This window comes from Babylonia areolata, chromosome 4 (genome assembly GCF_041734735.1).
Source record: "Babylonia areolata isolate BAREFJ2019XMU chromosome 4, ASM4173473v1, whole genome shotgun sequence".
Taxonomy (NCBI): domain Eukaryota; kingdom Metazoa; phylum Mollusca; class Gastropoda; order Neogastropoda; family Buccinidae; genus Babylonia; species Babylonia areolata.
In genome coordinates, this window is record NC_134879.1 from 27,008,202 (window position 1) to 27,031,649 (window position 23,448).

The 23,448-nt window shown below is 39.6% G+C and overlaps 2 protein-coding genes across 3 annotated transcripts in view; one reads left to right on the top strand and one right to left on the bottom strand.

Moving 5' to 3' along the window:
* Positions 1–467, bottom strand: part of LOC143281423 (uncharacterized) — a 12,303-nt gene extending 11,836 nt beyond the window's left edge. Inside the window, exon 1 of the mRNA XM_076586632.1 lies at positions 152–467. Within this exon, the coding sequence (XP_076442747.1) occupies positions 152–467 (316 nt within the window). The remainder of the gene's footprint in view (positions 1–151) is intronic.
* A 2,952-nt stretch (positions 468–3,419) lies between these two features.
* Positions 3,420–23,448, top strand: part of LOC143280993 (serine/threonine-protein phosphatase 4 regulatory subunit 4-like) — a 50,575-nt gene continuing 30,546 nt past the window's right edge. For both annotated transcript variants that reach the window (XM_076585846.1, XM_076585847.1), the window contains exons 1-13: positions 3,420–3,683; positions 3,794–3,867; positions 9,578–9,680; positions 10,490–10,637; positions 11,876–11,949; positions 13,040–13,146; positions 15,086–15,193; positions 16,298–16,419; positions 18,869–18,991; positions 19,593–19,687; positions 20,318–20,410; positions 20,617–20,736; positions 21,792–21,869. In XM_076585846.1, coding sequence (XP_076441961.1) covers positions 3,609–3,683; positions 3,794–3,867; positions 9,578–9,680; positions 10,490–10,637; positions 11,876–11,949; positions 13,040–13,146; positions 15,086–15,193; positions 16,298–16,419; positions 18,869–18,991; positions 19,593–19,687; positions 20,318–20,410; positions 20,617–20,736; positions 21,792–21,869 — 1,320 coding nt within the window. In that variant the 5' untranslated portion in view covers positions 3,420–3,608. The remainder of the gene's footprint in view (positions 3,684–3,793; positions 3,868–9,577; positions 9,681–10,489; positions 10,638–11,875; positions 11,950–13,039; positions 13,147–15,085; positions 15,194–16,297; positions 16,420–18,868; positions 18,992–19,592; positions 19,688–20,317; positions 20,411–20,616; positions 20,737–21,791; positions 21,870–23,448) is intronic.

The following is a 23,448-nucleotide window of genomic DNA, read 5'->3' on the forward strand; positions in this document are numbered from 1 at the left end:
CATGAGATGATCGTTCCTTTCAGTTCAGGGTATTTAGACATAATACTGATTCCTGGAACAAGGGAGTCAAGGGGATACAGGCGGAAGTCTTTCCACTTTCGTTATCTAGCCAACACACTGATTACAGCTGACCCTGATCATGATAGCTCACCTTCACTTCTAAAGCTTCCCCTGTCCTCGGCAACGGACGTGCTGGGTCGGGTGGACGTGCAGGGGGTGCTGCACGAGCTCTGATCGCTGCCGGACTGCACACCGGTAGCAGAACTGCTGACCTCCTCCACACAACCCTCAGGAATTCCCGATTCCATGTTGATTTCAGTCTGCTTGAAAGTCCAGCACTTGGTCTTCACCTCTGCCGAGTGGTGATGCTGTGCGGCAGCCCACGTCTTTTGTGTTGTCGGCCCGCCAGTAGAGCCTGACGTGGAAGACGACTGCTCCACGCTCAGGTAAAATGCGTTGACTGACATACTGGTTCCCGTGCGAACAACGACAACGTTCGATGGGGACAGGCAAATCGTATTCGGAACGTCGGAGAAAAACGATGTCGGAAGTGTTTCAGTCACGTGGTATGTCCTCCCCACCCCCCACCCCCCAACCGTCCACTCAGCTAGAAGAGGTTTTGGTTGAGTTGGTGTTCTCACCAACATGTGTGTGTGTGTGTGTGCGCGCGTGTGTGTGTGTGTTTCAACGTGGTCTGTCCTTGTACACAGACACCCTGGTTCAAACTGGCCTTTCCAACGAGATGCACGCTCTAAACGGGGTTTGATCTTCTGCCGCCGACCTGCGAAATTTTCCCCGAGGACAGTTTTCACCACAAATGCCGCTCTCTGCGGGTTAACATTTTGGGAGATGGATAGAGGGTAATAGGGCCAATTAGTGTCTGTGTCGTTTCTCAACCACGCCATTTTGTGTTATATCTCCGACGCGATGACGTCACGCAGCCTTCCTTAACATGTAGATTTACTGCCACACTGTGTTGACATCATATATTGCGTCTGTATTATCAGAACATATCGTTGCAGTTTTATTCCATTCATCGTCAATTTCTTCTTATTTCCACGTTACTTTTTATTTTTAAATCAATTTGTCGACGTGTTTTCTGTCAGTGTAATGTTAATTATTCTGGCCTCGAGGGGAAAGACCTAAGTTCCCTCAGGTCAATGTTCCCCCAAGTCTACATTCCCCCCCGGCCGATTTAGGGCTTCTGCTGACAACTTTTTTTAAATTTTTACCGCAGCCCAAAAGTACTCACACCGCGTTTTGTGACGGCTGTGCATTGTTATGCCTTAGCTGGTGTTTGGTGTCTGCCTGACCACTGCAGGCCACTCAGTGCCTGCCAATGACCACTACTGACCACTAACAGTGTTCAAGTTGCATTACTTTATGACAGTCATGCGATATTTTGACTTACTGACACTAACTGACCACAGTGACTACTGCTGGCCATTACTGATTTCTGTTCACCACCACTGACCAATATGCAATAGTGTTCAAATTACATTGTTCTATTACGTGAATGCATTAATTAGTGGGGTTTTGACCAATATCTGACCGCTGCTGAACACTACTAATCACTATCCCGGCGTTCAAGGTGTATCATTTTGTGACGGCTATGCAGTATTGGGACTTCCTGACAATATTTATCCCTCAACTGAACTGACCACTGCTGACTATTGCTGATCATTACTGACTGATTACTGCCTACACGTTTTCAGCGTTTTTGTTTTTTTTGTTTTTTTTTGTTTTTGTTTTTGTTTGTGTTTTTTTTTGCAATGTCATGTAATGATAAGACTTCTTGGCGTAGTACTTACTGCAGTTTGCGTTGACTTCTTTGTGCATTCTATCCTATGTAATATTAACACATTATCACCGGATTTGATCAATGGCTCAGTGACCACAAGTGACCACTGACCACCACCCAAAAGCGTTTGTATAAGTAAACATACAAACAGCTGGAGGAACGTAGACCTGGGGCAATATAGACCTCAGAGGGAACATAGACCTGGGGGAACAAAGACACGCTCCCCGCCTCAATATGATGTTCTGCACTGCTACCTGTGCCATATCATGTCTTTCTCAGCGCAGTGTGTGTGTGTATGTGTGTGTGTGTGTGTGTCAGTGTGTGTGTGCCGCGGTGTGTGTGTGTGTGTGTGCGTGCGTGCGTGTGCGTGTGTCTGTCTGTCTGTCTGTCTCTGTGTGTCCATCCATCCATCCACCACCAACCCATCCTGCTTGCGCCATCTGCTTTCGCCGGGTCCAGCGTAAAACGTTCAGTATTTACAATACAGCACCATGCAATACAATACAGTACATCATTAAATGGATCAACACATACATCGCCGTCTGGAGACGCTAGAAAAAAACGTAATTTAATTCAATTAATCAAACACGTGTGGGTTTTTGTGTTTCATGCTGGGTGGACTCTACATTGGTAATCATGGTGTGCACTGACTTGTTTATGACTCAAAGGTGGGTTCGTTGCATGACTCGGAACGAACTTACTAATGTTCCCAACTCCACGGTAAATTCCATATACTCACGCAACCCAGTCAAGGTCCTTTTCAAGCTTTAGCGCTGGTGCAACTAAAACGGACAAAATTGCTTACCTATGGCAAGTCAAGCAAAACTGATCATCAGTATCCAATGTGACAATGAATATTCACTCCTCTGTCTAGTTCTGAACGGGTCGGGAAGATTTCTTCTTGTTTAGAAGGGCTGAAATTAGTATGTTATGAACAGTGAACACATGGGCGAAGCCGGTATTCAAATAAATTAATATAGGCAAAGGCATCAGTAAGGGGACGGAGTAGGGGGCATCAAACCAGTTTACACTGTCACTGAAATACAATATAGTTAGCTGTTCAGAAACTTAAAGATTATTGCCAGTGTCAGGAAAACTAAAGATACGACACACACACAGACAAACACAAACACACGCACGCACGCGCCCACACAGACACGAACACTTGGCAGACAGTGTGACACACACGGTCGTGCACCACATGCACATAGGCCTACCATGTGCACGCTCATGGGTGCTATGATGAGGCGCGCACACACTGACATACTACACACACCATACACACAGAGACAGCCGGGAACAGACGCAGAAAGTCACACACACACACACACACACACACCAGGTGATGCAAATAATAAAATAACGAATACTGACACCGAGATTTAGACTTATATTCAGTTTTACGCAAACAAAACGAGACATGTGATACAAAAGCGTGTGTCGAAATATCTAACATAAGTTAAATCATTTAAATAAAAAGAAAAATACAGCATTTTCAATCCATCTGACTGCGTTTCCTTCCGAATGTTCTTGCTACTCCGAAAAGTGCCATTTTCAATTTAGCGCTTGTGAACGAATCTCCCGAGATATCGCGGAAACTGGCGTGATTTGGAGCCCGAGAAACATGGTGGAAGTTTATGTTGTCAAGAGAAGCCACTCTTTGTCAACGAACCGTGAACTGTGAATCGTGAATATCTTGCTGTTTACATTCTTGTCGGAGATGTTATATTCTTAATTTCTAGTGATATCAGTGGGGAAACGATGACGTAAGCTGAACAAGAAAGCTTCGTCCATTCCTTATTTCAGAATGGATGGGCCCGGGGTTCTGATAGACGAACTGGAAGAGCTGAATCTCGATCGACCGACAACAAAACCACTAAAGGTACGTGTATTTGTATCATAAATTGTTTAGTAACCATATGCCTTATCTATTTTAAATTCAGTTGGGGATGTTTTTAGAAGACAACGCTAACATTGTTTTTTGCTTTTCAGACCTCTGAAGAACTCGAAAGCCTTACGGTTGACGAGAAATTGACAGACATTGAAAGAGCAGTCTACCTTCTAAGGTAAGCAGCCCATGTTACAGCATGCACAGTGTACTAGTTAGCGCACTCAAGGCCTCCTCGCTTGAGTGATTTTCGTGTTCAGATCAGATTTCTCGATCAACAGCCATTTGTTTTGAATATCTAATTATGAAGCGTTTGTGTATATTTTCATGGAAGAAAAGTAGAACATGCACCTGGTCAGTTATTTATATATCGTACTGCATGCATGGTCTTATGTGCTGGGTTTTTTGTTTTTTTTTTTGTTTGTTGTTGTTGTTGTTTGTTTGTTTTTTAATATATAATTCTGTGTGTGAACAACAGTACATTAATGTGGGAATGCTGTCCTTTTTAAGTGTTCTGTCTGTTCACTCTTCACAGTAAATCTTCAGTTTTGTTCCGTCTGTTCACTCCTCACAGTAAATTATTAGTTGCATTTGGACAAATCCACACACTGTACCACATCTGCTTTGCAGATGTCTGACACCAGCAAAACCCAGTGCACTGGTCAGGCCTTGAGTGCATGCATATATATTTGTGTACCAATAAAAATGCATTTCTTCCACAAAATTGTGCCAGAGGATAACACATACATTGCCATGAGTCCTTTTTCAGCACGCCAAGTGTGTGCTGTACACAGGACCTCGGTTTATCATCTCATCTGAATAACTGAATGCTCAATTTGATTTTCCAGTCAAACTTAATAGAAAGGGTGAGGCAAGATTCACAGACCCTCATAGACAATGTATCAGCAGATAAGCATCTTAACCATTCTGCCACCTGCCTGCATTTCATAACTTTGATAAAATAGCAATGAAGATTTTTTATATGTTCATGTGAAAGCTTATCAAATGTAAGTCTACCTGATTTAGAACATCTTCTAGCTCTCACTTTGTTTTCATGTCTTTTTTTCGTCTTTTGATTTTTCTTTTACTGTTCACCACTGTTAAGATCAGTCACATTTCATGTTCTCAACATCAAGGTCAGGTCTGGCTTTGCTTTTACAGCCTGTAACAACTTGAGGTTATCACTGGTTTGTGACAGTAATCGTTGGATTGATTGAAACAGTGATATAAATCTCCTGCCCCCATCTGTCTGTGTGTGTGTGTGTGTGTGTGTGTGTGTGTGTGTATCTTGCAGTATTGTCCCTTGTTTATTGGTTTGACAGTCCTGATATGGACCTATGCAGTCTGCTGGACTATATTAAGTAACAAGAACCCTTGTTTATACTGTATATTTTGCTACTCAACAGATTGATCATGCAAGAATAAATTTGATAAGAAAACCACTACTACAATTGCACAGAGTGTTATATAAATAGTCTGTTTAGTTTCGCTAGCCCAGTTTTCATTTGTCAGTGTTACTGTTAGTCACATCAAACCATTCCAATTCCACTGATATTGAGAAAGTGTACTGTTGCGAATATATTGAGAACAATATCTGACAAATGAACAAAACAAGGAGCTGAAGGATATATTTTCAGAATACTACTTTTTGACACTACACGACAGTTGTGTGCGACTACGAGTTATTACAGCATGTAACTGTTTCCTTGGTGAAAATTTAATTTTTATAGTGTACATGTCATATGTAAACAAGTATGGAATATAGTCTTGTCCGATATATTTATCCAGATTAATCCAGAGTGTTCTTCTTCTTCTTTATTTGAGCGCTGCGAACCCCACATTCACTCATTCATGAGTAGGGTTTTACATGCATTTATAACTGCTTTTACTCCTGCCTTGTAGGCAGTAATACTCTGTTTTCAGGGGAATACAGAGTATAAACTTAGATATTTCTGATTTATATTTTTTATATATATATAGTGGAGTGATGGCCTAGAGGTAACGCATCCGCTTAGGAAGCAAGAGAATCTGAGCGCGCTGGTTTGAATCATGGCTCAGCCGCCGATATTTTCTCCCCCTCCACTAGACCTTGAGTGGTGGTCTGGATGCTAGTGATTCAGATGAGACGATAAACCAAGGTCCCATGTGCAGCATGCACTTACTGACTTAGCGCACGTAAAAGAACCCATGGCAACAAAAGGGTTGTTCTTGGCAAAATTCAGTTGAAAAATTCACTTCGATAGGAAAGCAAATAAAACTGCACGCAGGAAAAAATATACTGTATAGCGACACACTTTCCCTGGGGAGAGCAGCCCGAATTTCACACAGAAAAATCTGTTGTGATAAAAAGAAATACAAGTACAAATATTATTATGATAAATATTCTATTCTAAATGATATTCACGTGATACTCATTTACTGTTTAGTGATTTCATTGTTTTTTAAATTTTCAGAATCCATTGTTGATTTGAAATATTCTCCTCGGGGCTGAATGAAATTACTCAGATGAATGAAAATTACATTTTTTAAGAATTGGTTGATACAGGTCTGTAAATATTTTAGATTTAGGAAAGTTTATATCAGCCTTTCATTAGCAAAAAAACCCAAAAACAACAACAACAAAAGACAGACAAATCCAAGAAGCAGTACTCGGAATATTGTTGTATTGTGAAATTTATCGGATATAGAATTCATGATATAGTGCAAATTTGTTTTATTAATCATTAAGCGACATTACTATGCAATGTTTACAAGAGCACATAGGTGCTTGTGCACATTTTTTTGTTGTTGTTTACAAGTTTGTGATATTTGTAAATGCAAGCACCTGGGTTTATATTATACTCATTTTCTCTTTCGCTCTTTGTATGCTCATTATCTCTTTCACTCTTTCCCCCTCAATCATCCTTTCTTACTTTCCTCCCACCTCCTCCTGACCTTTTTCTCTTACAGTTTTGCATGCATATGCACTTACGTACACTCATGCACACACACACACACACACACACACACACACACACACACACACTCACACTTCTGATAATTTTGAGATGATGAATAGACATGTGAGAATGAGATGATATCAAATATTTCAAAATGTAAATATTTCCCATGCATCAGCCTTGAGATCTGTTATGAGATTATAGTTTCACACCCTAAAAGGAGAATCAATGAGAAGAAGAGAAAAAAGAATGGGAGGGGGAGCATTGTTTTCATATAACTCCCCCCCCCCCCCAAAAAAAACAACAAAAACCACACACAAAAAAACCTACAGAATTATATCATTCTTACTAGTTGCCAGTGATATAAAACAAACTAAACAAGCTAACATTCTTTGTTACTTTTTTTTCTCTCTCGTTCTTCTATTTTGTTTTGGGTTGGTTTTTTGTGTGTGTGGTTTTGTTTGGGTTTGTTTTTTTTGTTGTTGTTGTTGTTGTTGTTTTTTGTTGTTGTTTTCAAAACAGCAGAATGACGCATTTAGTAGTGGGACTGGCGTTCCAATCCCACCCCATCAGCAAACATGGGACAGATGATTATTATCGTGAAATGGAACAAGTGAAAGTCCCAACCACTACTGCCGTACTTGAATGAGTAACCAGCTCAGACAGGTAAAGCCAAGTCCCTCTAGGATCTGGGCACACAATCCCTGCTGTGCAGGCATGATTTGACCCATTGTTACTCTCAAAGCTCTGTGACAAACATACAGGACTGGCTGAGCTAACTCACAGCAAACAGTTGGAACCAGTTAGCATACACAGTTGGTAGGTAGGTCAGAATGGTCACCTGGCAGACCTGTTTATATAGTGTTCTTCTTGTATTCTCTCTGTCTCTCTCTGTCTCTCTCTCTCTCAGTCTTTCTCTCTTTTGTGTTGTTTTGTTGTTGTTGTCTTCTTCTTCGTTGACCCATCTTTAGAGAGTCATTAATCTGTTAATTTGTGTGTGTGTGTGTGTGTGTGTGTGTGTGTGTAGTTACTAACTTAATGGGTTTTATGTGTTTACTTACTTGTAGGGGTTGGTTGGGTTGAAGGACATAGCTCAATAAAAGTTCATTGTTGTACTCTGCTAGATTTTGTGCAGATTAAAATAGAACATGTTCCTTCATGAGAAGAAAAGAAAGAAAAAAAAAAGAGAGAATAAATTCATACTGATCAAACTTTGGAAAATGTTGCAATTATACAGATATAAATAGATTTTTGTAGTCTTGTTTTATACTTGCTGATCAGGCTGTCATTGGGGGTAAGCGTGCACACACACACACACACACACACACACACACACGTTTATTTTCAATGAGAAAAACAGCAAAACACCCACTGTCCGACAGGAGCAGTTGGGAATGGGTAAACATTAAGAGGAGAGGAGGTTTAAAGAGAAAGGTGGCAACAAGGGAAGCAAATAAAAAAGTGAGAGCGCAAAATTCTGAGTGAGTGAGAAAAGTAATGAAAGAAAAAATACACGGTGCTCCATTACCTGCATGGAACTTAGTTGAAAAAAAAAAAACCAACAAGAACAGTTCCATCCATATTTACATTCATATTTTGTTGTTTTTAATTTCTTGTTTGCTTATGTTTTATGAACAGATACAAAGAGAGCAATAAATCTGACACATCTTTAACATTAGTTTAAACAATTAAACTTTGAGTATGAATCAAAGACTTTTTCTTTCCATTCATATTAATAGAATTGTATTGAATTGGGAAGAAAAAAACAAAACCATGAAAGTGGGAGGGGTAAGGGAGACAGAAATATATATATATATATATATATGTGTGTGTGTATATAGTGTGTGTGTGTGTGTGTGTGTGTGTGTGTGTGTGTGAGCATATATCTGTACAGCTGCTCCCATGCTTGAGCATGTGCAAATATGTGAGTGCATATAGATAGATAGATAGATAGACATATACTGATATAGATATATGATTTGTATGTGTGGAGTGCTTTAGCATGCAAGTATCTCTTGAACTTTGAAGGCATAATTCATGCACTTGGGTAATGGGACTGCCTCAGCATATGCATGTGTTTGTGGGTGGGTGGGTGTGCGTGTGCATGCACACATGCATGCATGTGTGTGTGTGTGTTGTCTTTGTGTGGGGTGAGGGGTATGTGTCTGTCTGTCTGTCTTAGGGTCAGTGCTCCAAAGTCTTGCCAGGTGTGGTATCTAGTGGAGAGTGAAAAAAGGTCACCCACACGCAAAGACAGCCCCCCTCGCCAGTCATCTTGGTGCTATGTGATCTTAATCAGCCCACTGATGGGCATGATAGCGGAGTTGCTCTGTAGGGTGCACCCAGCTTGCATGATAGCTGAGCACTCATTTGAGTGCACTGGTGTTCCATGTGGGTGGTCTGCAGTTGGCAACACCTTAAGATGAAGTGTGAAGTGGGGGTTTTTTGTTTGTTTTTTCTGACACTCCAGTTCTCTATGTGCAAACTTGCTTGTGCCTGAACCCTTTTGTCTTGTTGGTATGTGTGTGCATTTGTGTGTGTGTATATGTGTGTGTGTGTGTGTGTGTATGCCTGTACAGATGTGCATGTGCATGCATGTATGTGTGTGGGTGGGTGGGTGGATGTGCATATATGTACAAATATGTACAATGTGTGTGTGTGTGTGTGTGTGTGTGATGTACCAGCGAGAGAGAGAGAGAGTGTGTGTTGAGGTTGCCTGCACATGTTTGTGTTTACGTGTTTGCTTTGTGGAAAGCAGATAAAAATAAGATGATACAATTTTATGGAACCATTTGGCAAATAGGTGTTTGGAGTGTATTGTGTTTTTCTCACTTTCTGTAGAGTGTGTGCCATCTGATTTGTAATATGCATGTTGGACAGAATACGTACAGTATGAGACACATTTGTATGTTAAGTTTGGTGCTGACTGTTGAAGTACTCTGTGGACAGTTCTGGTCAAGAAGTACAGCGGATCAGTGTCATTACAACCCTACCCTCGTTACTCAGAGACAACAAGGAAGAATGCATGAAACGTGTTGTCCCCAAAGTGAGGGTAAGTTCACACAGGATTACAAGTTTTAAAAAAAACAAAAGAAGATATATATGTTTTTATATGTATATGATAAGACAGAACAAGAACATCAGGTAAATGTGAGAGCCTCAAGTGAAAGCCAAATCATTTATATGCAGTCTTTGAGGGTTTTGTATATCTGAACACACAACAATACACACAGTCATGCCTGCAATCGCATACATGTCCAGATACATATGCACACTTATAAGCATGCACACATATGTATATGCAAAGATGAACACATGCGCTTGCATGCAAGTACACACGCTGTACTAACTTGGTGCTTTTTTGTGAATTTTACAAGATAAGTCATTGGAATTGGGGATTCATTAAGAATGCATGAATATACATTTGAATGTAAATTGCCATTTGTTGATAACTGTTATTCAAATTTTGTGCAGAATAATTCTTTTCATTCTTTAACAGCAGTTTTGAATTGACTTCTGATGGTTTTCAAATAATTTGGGGCAAAACATTTACTGCCAACAGAACAGTCGATTCCCAATGTTAAAGTGGTGTAGTGTATATGGATCAAGTCTGCATATTTCGATACCTCCTTGAAACTGAAACTGAATACAGTGAGTGTGAGTGTCACGATGGCTTTTGAGATGGTTGATAGGCTAAATGTTCCCAACAGTCATGAACATTAAACATTGTGCATGTGTATAGTTTGTGTGTGTATGTCTGGAGAGGGAGGGAGAGAGAGCGTGTGGTGTGTGTATGTGTGCGCACGTGTGCGTGTGTGTGTGTGTGTGTGTGTACACTGAAAGTGATGCCCTGTTGTGCAGGAGGTGCTCCATGTGGCCCAGCAGGACATGCAGCTGGCAGCAGCCAAATCCTTCCTCAAGATCCTGCAGGACAAGCTGGTGCCACTGGAGGTGTTCACCAACACCTTCCTCAAGACCATCGTCTCCTGTGTTGACAGCAAGGACCCAGGTAAAGGGTTCCCTCTGTTCCTGCCTGCCTTGTGGTTAGAAATGGCTTTTTGGGAGTGCATATGTGGAGTATAGAGGATGGGAGAAGAGGGACGGACAGCTATGCTTCATCACATCCAGATGGAAGGTTGTTGTTGTTTTTTTTTTTACTTTAGTTTTCACTTTGAAAGAGGACAGAGTTGGTGAGTGTGAGAGATCCAGAGGAAGAGAATTCCAGACAGAAGGTGCTTGATACTGAAAAGTCCTATCACCAAAGAACTTTGAAGATCCTTTGGGGACTTGAAGAAGCTTTTTCCAGAAGACCTGATAGAACAGGAAGTTTTAAAGTTTGTTTTGATATTAAAGAAAAAGAGAAGAGTTCTGCTTTATTTTCTATACATTCTCAGTGGCAGTGTTCTCATGCCATCATCCCAACCACCCCTTACACAAATTCATCCACGCTTGTGCTATCACTTTACTAATACCAGCAGTTTTTTATGTGCTATTACAGCCGTCTCCATGATGCTACCCACTAGAGAAGACTCAGCACCGCTCTTATTCACTTCGGTGGTTTTCATAATGCCTTTGCTGAACCAGCATCATGCAGGATGTCACCTTTGTGCTGTCTGTTGATGGCAGTAATTGCTTTGTCTTGACTCTTGGAGCAGAATGAATGACCCTCATCTATTTTATGAAAGCAGTGAACAGAAAAAGTGGTGAGGGAATAACACAGCAATGCTTCCAAGCATGTGTCTTCAAGACGTTTCCAGTTATTCTACCAAATTGGTTGATCTGCTTTTTTTTTTCCCCCTGTGAAAATTACAATTAAAATTCACTCATTTCAAAAGTGTGATATGAAATGGTGCCACTGTTGATCTGTTTGATTGGTTTGGTTAGGGTATTATGCCATTTTCTTGTGTATTGTATTACTTGTAATTTGGGGAGAACTATCACCACACTGCAACACCACCTCCACCCCCCCCCCCCCCCCCCCCACCCCCCCCCCCTTTTTTTTTTCTTCTTTTTTTTTTCTGTCTGCAAGGTTTTTTAATTTTCATAGTGGATTCTTCTGCAGAATTTGTACAAGGCAGTTTTTTTCTTGCTGTGGGTTCCTTTTATGTCCACAAAATGCATGCTGTTAATAATCAAATTATTGATGGATTCAATAAGTTAGAGATTCTGTGTTTCTCAGATGAACCCCCCCACCCCCACCCCCATTTAAAAAAATTTAATTTCTAATGTTTTTGTTGCTTGTTGCAGAAGTAGCAGCGGCTTGGCTTAGCACACTTCTGGATGTCATTGACCTTTTGCCCCCAGAGATCATCAAGAGTGATGTGAGTTGAGAAATAAGATTGTCCTTAGCTGCAGCTGACTTTTAATTTACCTTTAGTCTGTTTTTACCCTGTTGGATTCAGCATCGTAATTTTTACTTAGATGGGTCATTTCACTCTCATTTTCTCTGATGCTGGTTGAATTAGTTTTGTCAGTTCAGAGCTAAAATGTTTTCTTACATTGTATAAATGCCACCCCAGACAGACTCTGTGATGTTTTAAACCTTTATGAAGCCCAGTAAAGTGGGTTGCAGGGTTTTTGTGTTTGAGTTGTGATACTTTTCTAAAATAAATTACAGAGTGGTTTTGAGCAATTTTGCATTGTTCCAATTCTTTTTTTTTTTCGGGGGGTTTGCGGGGGTTGAGGGGGAGGGGTTGTTCTAAAATGTAAAGTTGTCTGAACGAGTTAAAATGCGCACCAGAGACATTTTACTCTCCACATATTATAATATGTTAATTCGCTTATCCCCTGTTTGCCTGCCTTCTGCCCTTGTCCCTTCCCCAGAACTGTATTGTAATGCATTGTATTCTTCTTTGCCTCGTCGTCTGCCGATCAGCTGATTGCGCACAGTTTACACATGGTTTTGTTGTTTTTTTCAATTTTAAATTCAAATTTGGTCTGTTTATATGGTTTATAGAAGAAAACTTTTGGTTGTAAGACAATATTATGTTCATTGTATTCCTGGACTCTGCTGGTAGTTTAATGTGAACTATTGTTGTATTGGCTTTTATCATTAAACTTGATTGGACAGAGGTCATTTGGTTGAAAATTTACATCATATACACTGTATTATTCAAACGCTCAACTTTCTCTATTTGTAGATCAATTTGGTGTCTGTTCTGATACACAGTTTTCTATGTTTATAGAAAATAATTTAGTATGGTAGTATAGTATAGTGTTTCAGCTTAAAAACTTAGGCCGCAAGGCCTTTTGCTGATCTTTTGATCAGAGCTAAGTTACCTAACTGTACCCTCACAAACACATGCACGCACATGCGCATACACACACACACACACACACACACACACACATGATCTGGGTTATTTTCATGCGGCCTGTCAACTCCAGATATCACTGTGCTGTCTGTTTCAGATTCTGGGCATTGCAATCCATAAGGGTCGGCTCCAGCAGCCAGTGTCAGTCAGGTTAAGTTGTTGTCAGATACTTGGCAAAATTGTCACCAAGTTTGAGTCCTTTGTGTGAGTACTGCCCTTTTTATGGTTTTGGTAGTTAAAAAATGTGATATCATTTGTATGATTCCTAGGAGAGCAGAATTTTCTCCGTTGAGTAAATCTGGGAAAGCTGTTTGAGAAAATATTATATGGTAATGTGCTTGAAACAAAAGATAAGAAAATGAATGCCAGAAAGTCAAAGCAGTGTTCTGTAATCACTTAGCTTTGTTTATATTTGATTTGAAATCAAATATTAGTATAGACCATCCTATGACCTGCAGCAGTTAATATTGGAAATTTTTCTCATGGGGAAGATGAAATATTTCATGCATTAATGTTAGCATTCTGTGATTGTTTTTCTTTTCATTTAAACCTGTCATTTGCTTTTATAATATTCACAAGTTGGCCATATGCACGGGAATGTTAGAGCTATGTGGAAAGGCATACTCTTCTCTAGTTCATTTAAAAATGAGAGAAAAGTTGCATCAGTCAGTCAGGTGTGACTGCTGAAGAAATTCACCAGAGATCATTTCTGAGATCTGTGTAAATCCAGGGAGAAAATGGGGGGGGGGGGGGACATAGATGTGATTGTCACTGACAGCAGCTGTTGCGATGCCACTGCCAATGTATATGATAACAAAATCAGGAGAAAAAACTACCGCCACCTTCTTGATTTCATTTGTCCCAATAATGAAAGGCCCATTTCTCATCTGTTATGTTTTGCTCCAGTGAATTCTTGTGTCAAACTTTACGCATTACCTAGATCTGGGAGTCAGTTACGATGTCCTTTTGATCGAATCAAGAGATTCTTATCACAACAGTCGCGCTGATGTGCCAATAGGTTTTTCACTTCTAATCTTGACAGGGAACACACACACATTCACACAGACACACACACACACACAGACACACACACGCACGCACGCACACGCACGCATCCCTGTCTTTTCGCCATCCGTCACTTTACACAACAAACAATTTCATGGCACTTGGCAATGCATTTTTGTGTACTGATATTATGTCAGCTGATATTATAGACTTAATGGTTGCTGTTTGTCATACATTATTGAGATCTGGGATTTATCACTGAAGTACCAAAGATTCACTTGCATTACAAACATGAAGTATATATATATATGTGTGTTTTGCTCAAAGTTGTGTGTGGCCTATATCTCGCATTGGACATTGGTACAAAGCGATTTGTCGGTGTCTTCATTCTTGCATGGCTATAGTTCTGTATTGCATGACCTGACTTGATCCTTGGGCTTTCCACCCTTACTGTAAGAGGGAGAGAAAGTGTGTGTGTGTGTGTGTTTGCTTGTAAGAGAGAGAGAGAGTGTGTGTGTGTGTGCGTGTGTGTGTGCACACCAGTGTATGCAATCATGAGCTGAAGGAGTTATTCAGTGATTTCAAAATAATTGCGAAATCAGTTTTTTTTAGATGTTGAGATCAGTGGGCCCCATCCCTCTCTCTCTCTTCATCTCTGTCTCTCTCTGCTCTCTCACACTGACTCCACACACACACACGCACGCAAGTACACACGCATGCACGCACACACACTCATGCACGCACACACACATGCACGCAGGCCATGATAGCTCTCAAAATTTGGGCCTATAGGAAATATTGTTGTTAAAAAACAACAACACCGGCAGAACAATAACAGCAGCAATTCCTGCACAGTTCTTGAGGTTGCAAACAACATGGCTTCATCCCCCAGTCCCCCCATCAAGGTGTTAACCTTGCAGCCTGACTGCAGTATGCTTTTCTTTTTCAGTCCCTCTCGCATCCTTGGTAGTAACATACTGGGATTTTTTTTTTAATATGAAAGAAATTTCAGTGTTGTTTAGTGATTCTTGTCTGTATAAAATTATTTAAAATCTGAAAAAACATTCAACACCATTTAACAATTTTCATTTGGGAGAAAGCAGTCATTCTTTCTTCTTTTTTTTTCTGTATTAAACAGGATCAAAAAGGAAATTCTTCCCGTGGTTCAGCAGCTCTGTCAAGATGTTGAACATGAGGTTCGAGCCTGCATGTGCAGCCACCTTGACACGGTTGCTCGGGGATTAGGGTAAGTGGTGTTTTCTTCTTGTTCAGTGTTTAAATTTTTCTTTGGGTAGCTTGAAATACTGGATCAAGTTCAGCATTTTCTCTGCTCTTCAGTCTGTATATATTGATAAGTAAAAATATGTAGAGAATCTGCCATGATGTTCATTGTGTAACTGCATCATTTGGATAGTTTTAATAGTTGAGTATGGGATTGTCTATGTGCATAATGGAATTGAAAATATGTAGATCAGAGACTTTGAATTACTTTGATTGAAACTTTGTCAGTGCCATACTGTATGTAAGGATTTCTCAGTCTAAGATAGTTTCTGTACTCATCTGATATTGACGATGTAGCCTCCTGACTATGAAAAACAAGATTTACTTTGACTTTCAGTAACAGCATAATCATATTGCCAACTGTCGTTTTTGGGGGGTTTAAATCTGTATTTTTTTGTATTTTCTTTGAAAAGTTACTGAGCATTGTATTGTTTTCCTGTTTTCCAGACTTTGAGATATCAATTGTTTGATTTAGTTATTTAAGTGGCACTTAGGTTTAAAATGGACATACTTCATTTTCAGTTTTCAGCATGTAAATTTGATTTGTGAGGGTTGGGTACCGAAAGACTGTTGTGTAGTATTTCCCACCTCCTGGAACTCTCTACCACATGAAATCTGTGCAGCAGCGCCTTGTGGTCTGGATTTTAGGTTTATTGATTTTTTTGATTTTTTGATTTTTTTTTTTTATATTTAATTATTATTTATTTATTTATTTATTTATTTATTTATTTATGTAAGCTTATCTATTATTTATTCACCTTTCTTCTTCTTCTTCTTTTTTTTTTCTCAAGGCCTGACTAAGCGCATTGGGTTACGCTGCTGGTCAGGCATCTGCTTGGCAGATGTGGTGTAGTGTATATGGATTTGTCCGAACGCAGTGATGCCTCCTTGAGCTACTGATACTGTTACTGAGGTTTAAAAAAAAAAAAAAAGGAAAAACAAAAGCAAGAACGAAAACAAACTAAATCCAGAAAGTACATTACTGTGTAATGTGTGAGGAAAATAGTTAATAGTGGACTAAACTATAACATAAATTCTGGTTGTACATTTTTTTCTTCTTTTTTTTCAGATTGGAGAACACAAAAAGTGCAATACTTCCAGAGCTGGTGGAGCTGACAAATGATGAAGAAAGCAATGTGCGCATCGCAGGACTGGACACCATCGTCAATATACTGCCCATGTTAGATGATGGTCAGTATGTGCAGTATGTCACTGACCAGCAGAACTGTCTGTGTGACAATACACAAGTGCCTGTGTGCATTCTGACTTACAGAATGCAGAAATGTTCTCGGTCTCGGTCAATAAAATAACTAATAAAACTAACCAAAGGTTTAGCAAAAGATGCAACATATAGTCCAGTATCAGATCTGCCATCTCTTGAAGAAATGTGATTGTAAGCAAAGGATGTGGACACATGTACACATTGAATGACTTCTTGTGCATTGTTATATGTTTTACACCACAATTTGATTTAAAGTATTCTGCATTCTTTAAGTTTGTTTAAAGTGCATGTTTTTCAAAATGCACAAATTAGGGAATTCGTGGTGTCTGTGTTATATTACTGACAAAAGACATTGGATGTCTTCTTTTACATTCAATGCAGTGTTGATCTTTCTTTGTGGGCATAATAGTGCTACTCAACAAATCCATGGTATGATCTGCACTTGTGCAATTCAGGTTGTAGGGCAGTGAAGAGAACTCTATTGATAAAATCTGCTTCAGAGATAAACAAGTGTTATTTTCAACTTACGTCAGTGGACATATGAAAATAGTTTGTATAGAAAATGTTACCTGTTAACCTGTTAAGTGCCTGTAAGATGTCACCTGATGTCCTGCACAAAGTATTGCCACAATGCCTGTAAGGCATCCACTGACGTCCTACATCTACCCATTTTTTCTTTCAATGGAGTTTTGTTCAGTGAACATAAACATACTCTGGGTGGTTAGTTTGATATGTCTGGATTATAAAAAATACTATTTGAATAAGCATACATCAGGTGGAAGACCCCTTTCTTCTCGATAATGATTTGCTAGCTGGACCACCTGGAGCAAGCATGGAAAGAGGGTTTGCCAAATAATTAAAAGGGGCATCAGAAACTGTCCAGTCAGAAAATTCACACAACCTTACTGGGTGTGTAAAGGATTATAGATAGGTACAACAATAGCCATGGATGTCTTTTGTCTGATTCACTTGAGCACAGAGGTCATGATAACAACAGTGTCGAAAGTGACACCAACATTCAGCAGACATCATTTTTGAGCAGATGACTGTGACAGACAGAGATATGGGCGGATATATGGTGTAGTTTGGGAGGGGGGTGGAGGAGAAGGAAAGGAGTGGTGTAAGATGTTAGGTCCTAGGCCATCCAGAGGGCATGGCTGTGGGCGTCAGGGAAGTGTTGTCACTGATCACTGCCACAGTTTAGACAACAGCCAACAGCCCATGATTTTCACGAAACCCAGGGTTGAAAATGCAAAAGACAGGAATTGGGGAAAAACGAGTTATTATTTTTTCAGGCTTTTTGTTACTGATCAGAAGACAGACTTGTTTGCAGAAGAAGCAAATTGGCATGCACAGCAGACGAATTTTGGTAGCCTGTCTGCAGCATGGAGTCAGTTTCAGTTTCAGTTTCTCAAGGAGGCGTCACTGCATTTGGACGAATCCATTTACGTTTCACCACATCTGCTAGGCAGATGCCTGACCAGCAACATAACCCAGCATGCTATGTCAGGCCTTGAGTGCATGCATGCAAATGTGTGTAACTATCGGAGCGGATTTCTTCTACAGAATTTTGCCAGAGGACAACACTGTCATTGCCATGAGTTCTTTTTTCATTGCGCCAAGTGCTTGCTGCACACAGGACATTGGTTTATCATCTCATCTGAATGACTGGACGCTCAGTTTGATTTTCCAGTCAAACTTGGGAAGAAGGGCAGAATAGGATTCAAACCCAAACCCTCACAGACTCTCTGTATTGGCAGATGAGCATCTTAACCATTCTGCCACCTTCCTCCTTGGAAATAGTGGAATGAATGGAGAGTCATCAAAGGGTGTCTTCTTCTGTAGGGGAAAGTGTTTGATGTCACAAAGCTCCACTGCACAGTTTCTGAGTATATGATTGATAGAACCATTGTTTGTCATTGTCGGGACAATAGTTCACATGGATGTCTTGGAGAGTTGTGATTGTTATCACAAAATTGTAACATGTTTCATTTTCAAATGCAGCTATTAACAGACAACAAGCATGCCATTTCCAGCTGTATCTTGTTTGTTTTCATTTTGGATGTCATCTTGTTGGTGGAAATAGACTTTTTTGGTGCACAAAAATTATTATTTTCAGTGTGGAATGACTGAATAGTTATCTACAATCAAAATATTTTGGAAAGAAAAAACTCCAGATTTACAATCCTCATTCATTTTCCTTCACAAAACACAGTATCTCATAAAGGTTTTGTCCTAGAAATTTTGTTCATTATTACTCTTGATTCTTCAAAACTCCTGGCAAGGGGAAAGCTTATTTTATTTTATTTCATTTTATTTTTTCTTCTTCTGTTTCTTTTTTTACTAAATTCTCTTGCGCTCAACAGGGTAGCAAGACCTGACTGAGTTGACTAAAAGGTGATGCAATTTGCCCAACAGAGCTGAAGGCGGTGACCGTAGTGCCTCTGGTGTGCAAGTTCTGCCAGAAGGCCATGCAGGCAGAGGACAGCACCCTGCCTAATGTCGCCTCCTACATTGGCAAACTTTGCCACGGGCTGCAGAGTGAGTACTTGTTACTGTTCACTTCTCAGGGTTCACAGACACATGGAAGGTTCACTAATTAATGTTTCAGGTGTCCACCAGTGACCATTGGAGAAGTATTTAGTCATGTTGACTTGTTCAAACTATATTTTGAGTGAGCTGAAAGAGAATTTTCTGTCTTGATTGAAGCAGACAATAAAGTATTTTGAATTGAATCCAACTGAATTGAATATTTGATCATGTTAATTCTATTACTGAGCTTGTTTAAACTATGAAATGATATGCTTATTTCATCAAAAAGAAACAAGCAGATAACATTTACCATAAAACCAAAAAATGGTTGCAAAGGATTTGATGCTTTCTGTTTTTGCTCTGTCACTGTTTGAAACATAAATACATGTGTTAGTATGTGATACTGTTTGATCTGCAGGTCTCCAGTTGCATATCTTTTTTTAATTTCTCTGATGTTCTTCTGTTTTCATTGGAATGAAAATGTAAGAAGTAAAATCAGCGTTCTTTTAAACTTTGTGTAACTGTTGTGTGTGTTGCTCAATCATGAGGATTTTTTTATTTGTTATTTTTCATTACTTGATAACAAAAAGCTGTCTTTTTATTTTTGCAGGCAATTTGACAGACGAACAGAAGCAGTGGTTTATAGATTTCTACAAAAAATTGTGTAAAGTGGGAACTGTAGACAAACATAAAATAAGTGATAAGGTAAGCATTTGTGACAAAAACTATCTGTGCTATATGTAAAAAAAAAAAAAAGATCTGATATATATGTTCTCAACCTCTTCCACCATTTATTTTAAGTCAGATTTACTTGCGCTAGCAGAATTTTATATTTAAAGGAAAAGAAATGCTTTTCATACTCACTGTACTCACTGCAACTTGCTAAAACAAAAGAAGAAAAAATGAGAAAAGGTGTTGACATGCCCTTGATTTTATGTATGAATATGAGCACTTCAGGAAATGTATGAGGTCCATTTGGTCCAGCAATGAAAACCCTCTTTATGGTTAGGCATTTTAGCAACAGTTATTCATTTTGGTGCTGTGAGTACTCAGAAATAAGTGGCAATACCTTCCTGTCAAGTGGCTGGTTTAGCTTCTGTCTTCATAGCTGTTCATGAAATGAAATATGAAAAGAAAAAGAATAAGGAAGAGATTTGAAATTAGAGAATGGTTTTAGAAAATAAGTCAGAAAATTAAGAGAGAGAGAGAGAATGTGTGTATGTGTATGTGTGTGTGAACATACGTTTTCAGTTTGTTTTCTTGATATCTGCTTTCATATTTGGAATTTCTGCTCAGTTGGATAAATTGCTCAAAAGACATGATTATTATTTCCAGAACCCACCTATGGCTTTGGATATGGATTCTACAGGCTATGAAGATGACGACTGGGACACCAGCACCCGACAAAATGCAGCATACAATTTTCCGGTAAATATTCAGTATGTCTTTGTCTCAGACCCTCACTCTGTCTTAAGTGTTTTTTTTGCATTGTGATTTAGAATACAGCAGAATCATTTTTCCCTTTTTGCCCCATTCTTTCCAACACAGGCATCATTCATAGATTTTAACACAGTGACAGATCATAAGAGTGCAGCCTTTCTCTGCAGTCTGATTTCATGAAATTTGTGTTTCAGGCAATGGCAATATTTGTGGGGGCCAAAAACATGAAGAGTGAGTTGTTGCCCACACTGTCCAACTTGTGCAAGGACCCAAACTGGAAAGTGCGCAAGTCAACTGCCAGTGGCTTCCATGAGGTGAGACATGCTTCCTGTGCAGTGGACTTCTGGTATGTTTCTCACAGGTTACGCTGAGCAGTGTTGTGAGAAAACAGTTTTTCTTCCAAACTAGAAAGGCCTCCTACATATCAGATTTTGGGACAACATGAAAATGGGCTTGACATAACTAACAGGTTTCAAGAAGAACAGGCTTTTTATGACTCTCTTGAGCAAGAGCTTGTGTTGACCAAACAAAGAAACACTGAGAGAGTCTGTGGGGTAAACATCTTTTTGTCTTTCTTTCTGCATTCCAGTCCATTATCCAGTGCAGGCCCTGTGTTGTCGGAGGGGCTGTAAGCAACAACAACAATTATGATGACTCCTGTACATACTTCATGCAAATCAGTTTTTTCATTCTTGTCATCTTCTGTTTATTTTCCTGAATTTGTGGGCTGCAACTCACATGTTCACAAGAATCTGTGAATGGGGGCTTTTATATGTAAAACATTTTTTGTTGTTTTTTCGGGTGTCTACGTGCTTGGTAGGTTTATGTATCCATAACCAACCAAATGCGGACAAGGATTAAGCCATCTTTAGCATGCAGATGAGATCTTCTGATTGTGTATTGCGTGCATGTAAAGTGTGTGAAGGCACCAGCAGGTCAGTATTTATGTTGATGTGGAAGATTGACTTATCTCCATTGTCAGTCTCCATTGTCAGCCTGTCAGATGCCAATGTTTGTATTTGAACTCATCTCCATCGTCAACCCATCAAATGCCACTGTTTGTAATTGAACCCATGGCTGAGTTGCTTAAGTGATCTTACACTAATACCAAAGATTTAGAAAAATTCTTCACGCTAAGAAAACTTAAGCACTGTTGAAATGGCTTATGTAACCCAGCCCAGTACTCTTAAGATTGAAAGATCTTAACGTTGTTCAAGGCTTTGAGTTTTATATGTTTTTGGGTTTTTTTGTATTGTTTTTCCAAATGATACTGATTTGGCTGTATCAATCTTCTGCACAATAAGGTTTTCATGATCAGCTGGCCATTTCGCAAAGATGTTAAACAGTGTTAACATATCTGCATCAACAGATTGCCAAAATCATGGGTCAGCAGGTCATGGTTCTCTTCCCAGACCTCCTCACGCTGCTCAAGGATGACAATATAGAGGTGAGCACTGCCATCGTGTGTGTCTGCTGAATTCCTTTAGTTCTTGATTGGTTGAACCACTGTCAGCTCCCCAATATGATAATAGATAATAATGATAATAATTAATAATTATATGGCGCTAAATCTTGTGCAGAGACAATAATGATTATAATGGATACTTACATAGCGCACTATCCAGAAACCTGCTCTAGGTGCTTTATAAAACACATGTTGTTTTTACATGACACATATCAGTGTTACGTATACACACCAAATGTGACAAGCAAACTACACACACACACACACACACACACACACACACACACACACACACACACACACACTCACTGCATACATGCATTTAAACATACATACAAACATACATATGTACATACAAGCAGCCCTCCTCACACATGCATACATACACGTACATAGATGCACACAGAACCACATGTGTGCACGAGCAAACATACAAACAGACACAAACACACATTCATACACATGCATGCATATGTGTACACATACATATGTATACACACGTAGTCAAGCACACCACACACAAAGGAGTGAACCTGCAACAATGAAACTTATGTTGAGGGAATCAGTAGGTGAGTTTTGAGGCCAGATTTGAAAGAGGTGAGGTAGTCAGAATGTTGGAGGTTATCAGGGAGCCTGTTCCACGTCTTTGGTGATTGAAAAGAAAATGATCAACGTCGGTAGGTCTTACTTTTGACGTGAGCTGTTCTGAGAAATCGAGTATCAGAGGAAGAACGGAGCTGGTGAGATGGAGTATAGATATGGAGGAGTTCTAAGGATACTCTTGGCCAGACCCACTAACTGCAGAAAAAGTTAGTGTGGATAGCTTATTGTCTGTTCAGTCAGAAACAGGCAATATACCTTGAGAACTTTTATTGCAGCTTTGATGCTGGGAATCTGTTCTCCTAGTCCTTTAACCCATTTCATCCTGAGTAAAATTACCTAATCTCATTCTCCAGACCAGGTGATTTTTAAGTTGTGAAGGCTGTGCATTTTCAAACATGGGCACAAAAAGCTCTTAATGATCAGGTCAAGCGTGTTATTGTATGGATTAATTATGTTTACAGTCATGAATGCATTTACAATTGAAGGCTGTTTCCCAGATGAAAATTGATTACAAAAAGTGTTGTTTTCACAGAGGGAGTGCCACTGGCTCTGTCTCGGCCTTAAAAAAATCTCTAGAGATACTGAAATCCTGTATCACTGCCCCTCATTTTGTGGAGTTGAGGTCCCTAACTGATATTTTCTGTCTTTCCATCAAAATTTGATGAGGCGATCAGCTATGAGGTAAGGAATTCACACTCTTTTTTAATTAATTTTTTTTTTAATCAATCGTTCACAAGGGGACACACACACACACACACACACACATGCACTTCAGCAGCACAAGCTGATAATATTGTTGAAGACAAAGTTGTTTGGAAGTGTGAACAGAGTGCTAAATGCCCCTCCCCCTTTTGACAATCTACCCCGTAGTCGATGAATTCTTTGTCAATGTCTCTTTCTGTCTCTCCAGAGGCCCCTTCCCGCACTGTCTTTCTTACTCTTTTTCTCTGTATTCTTC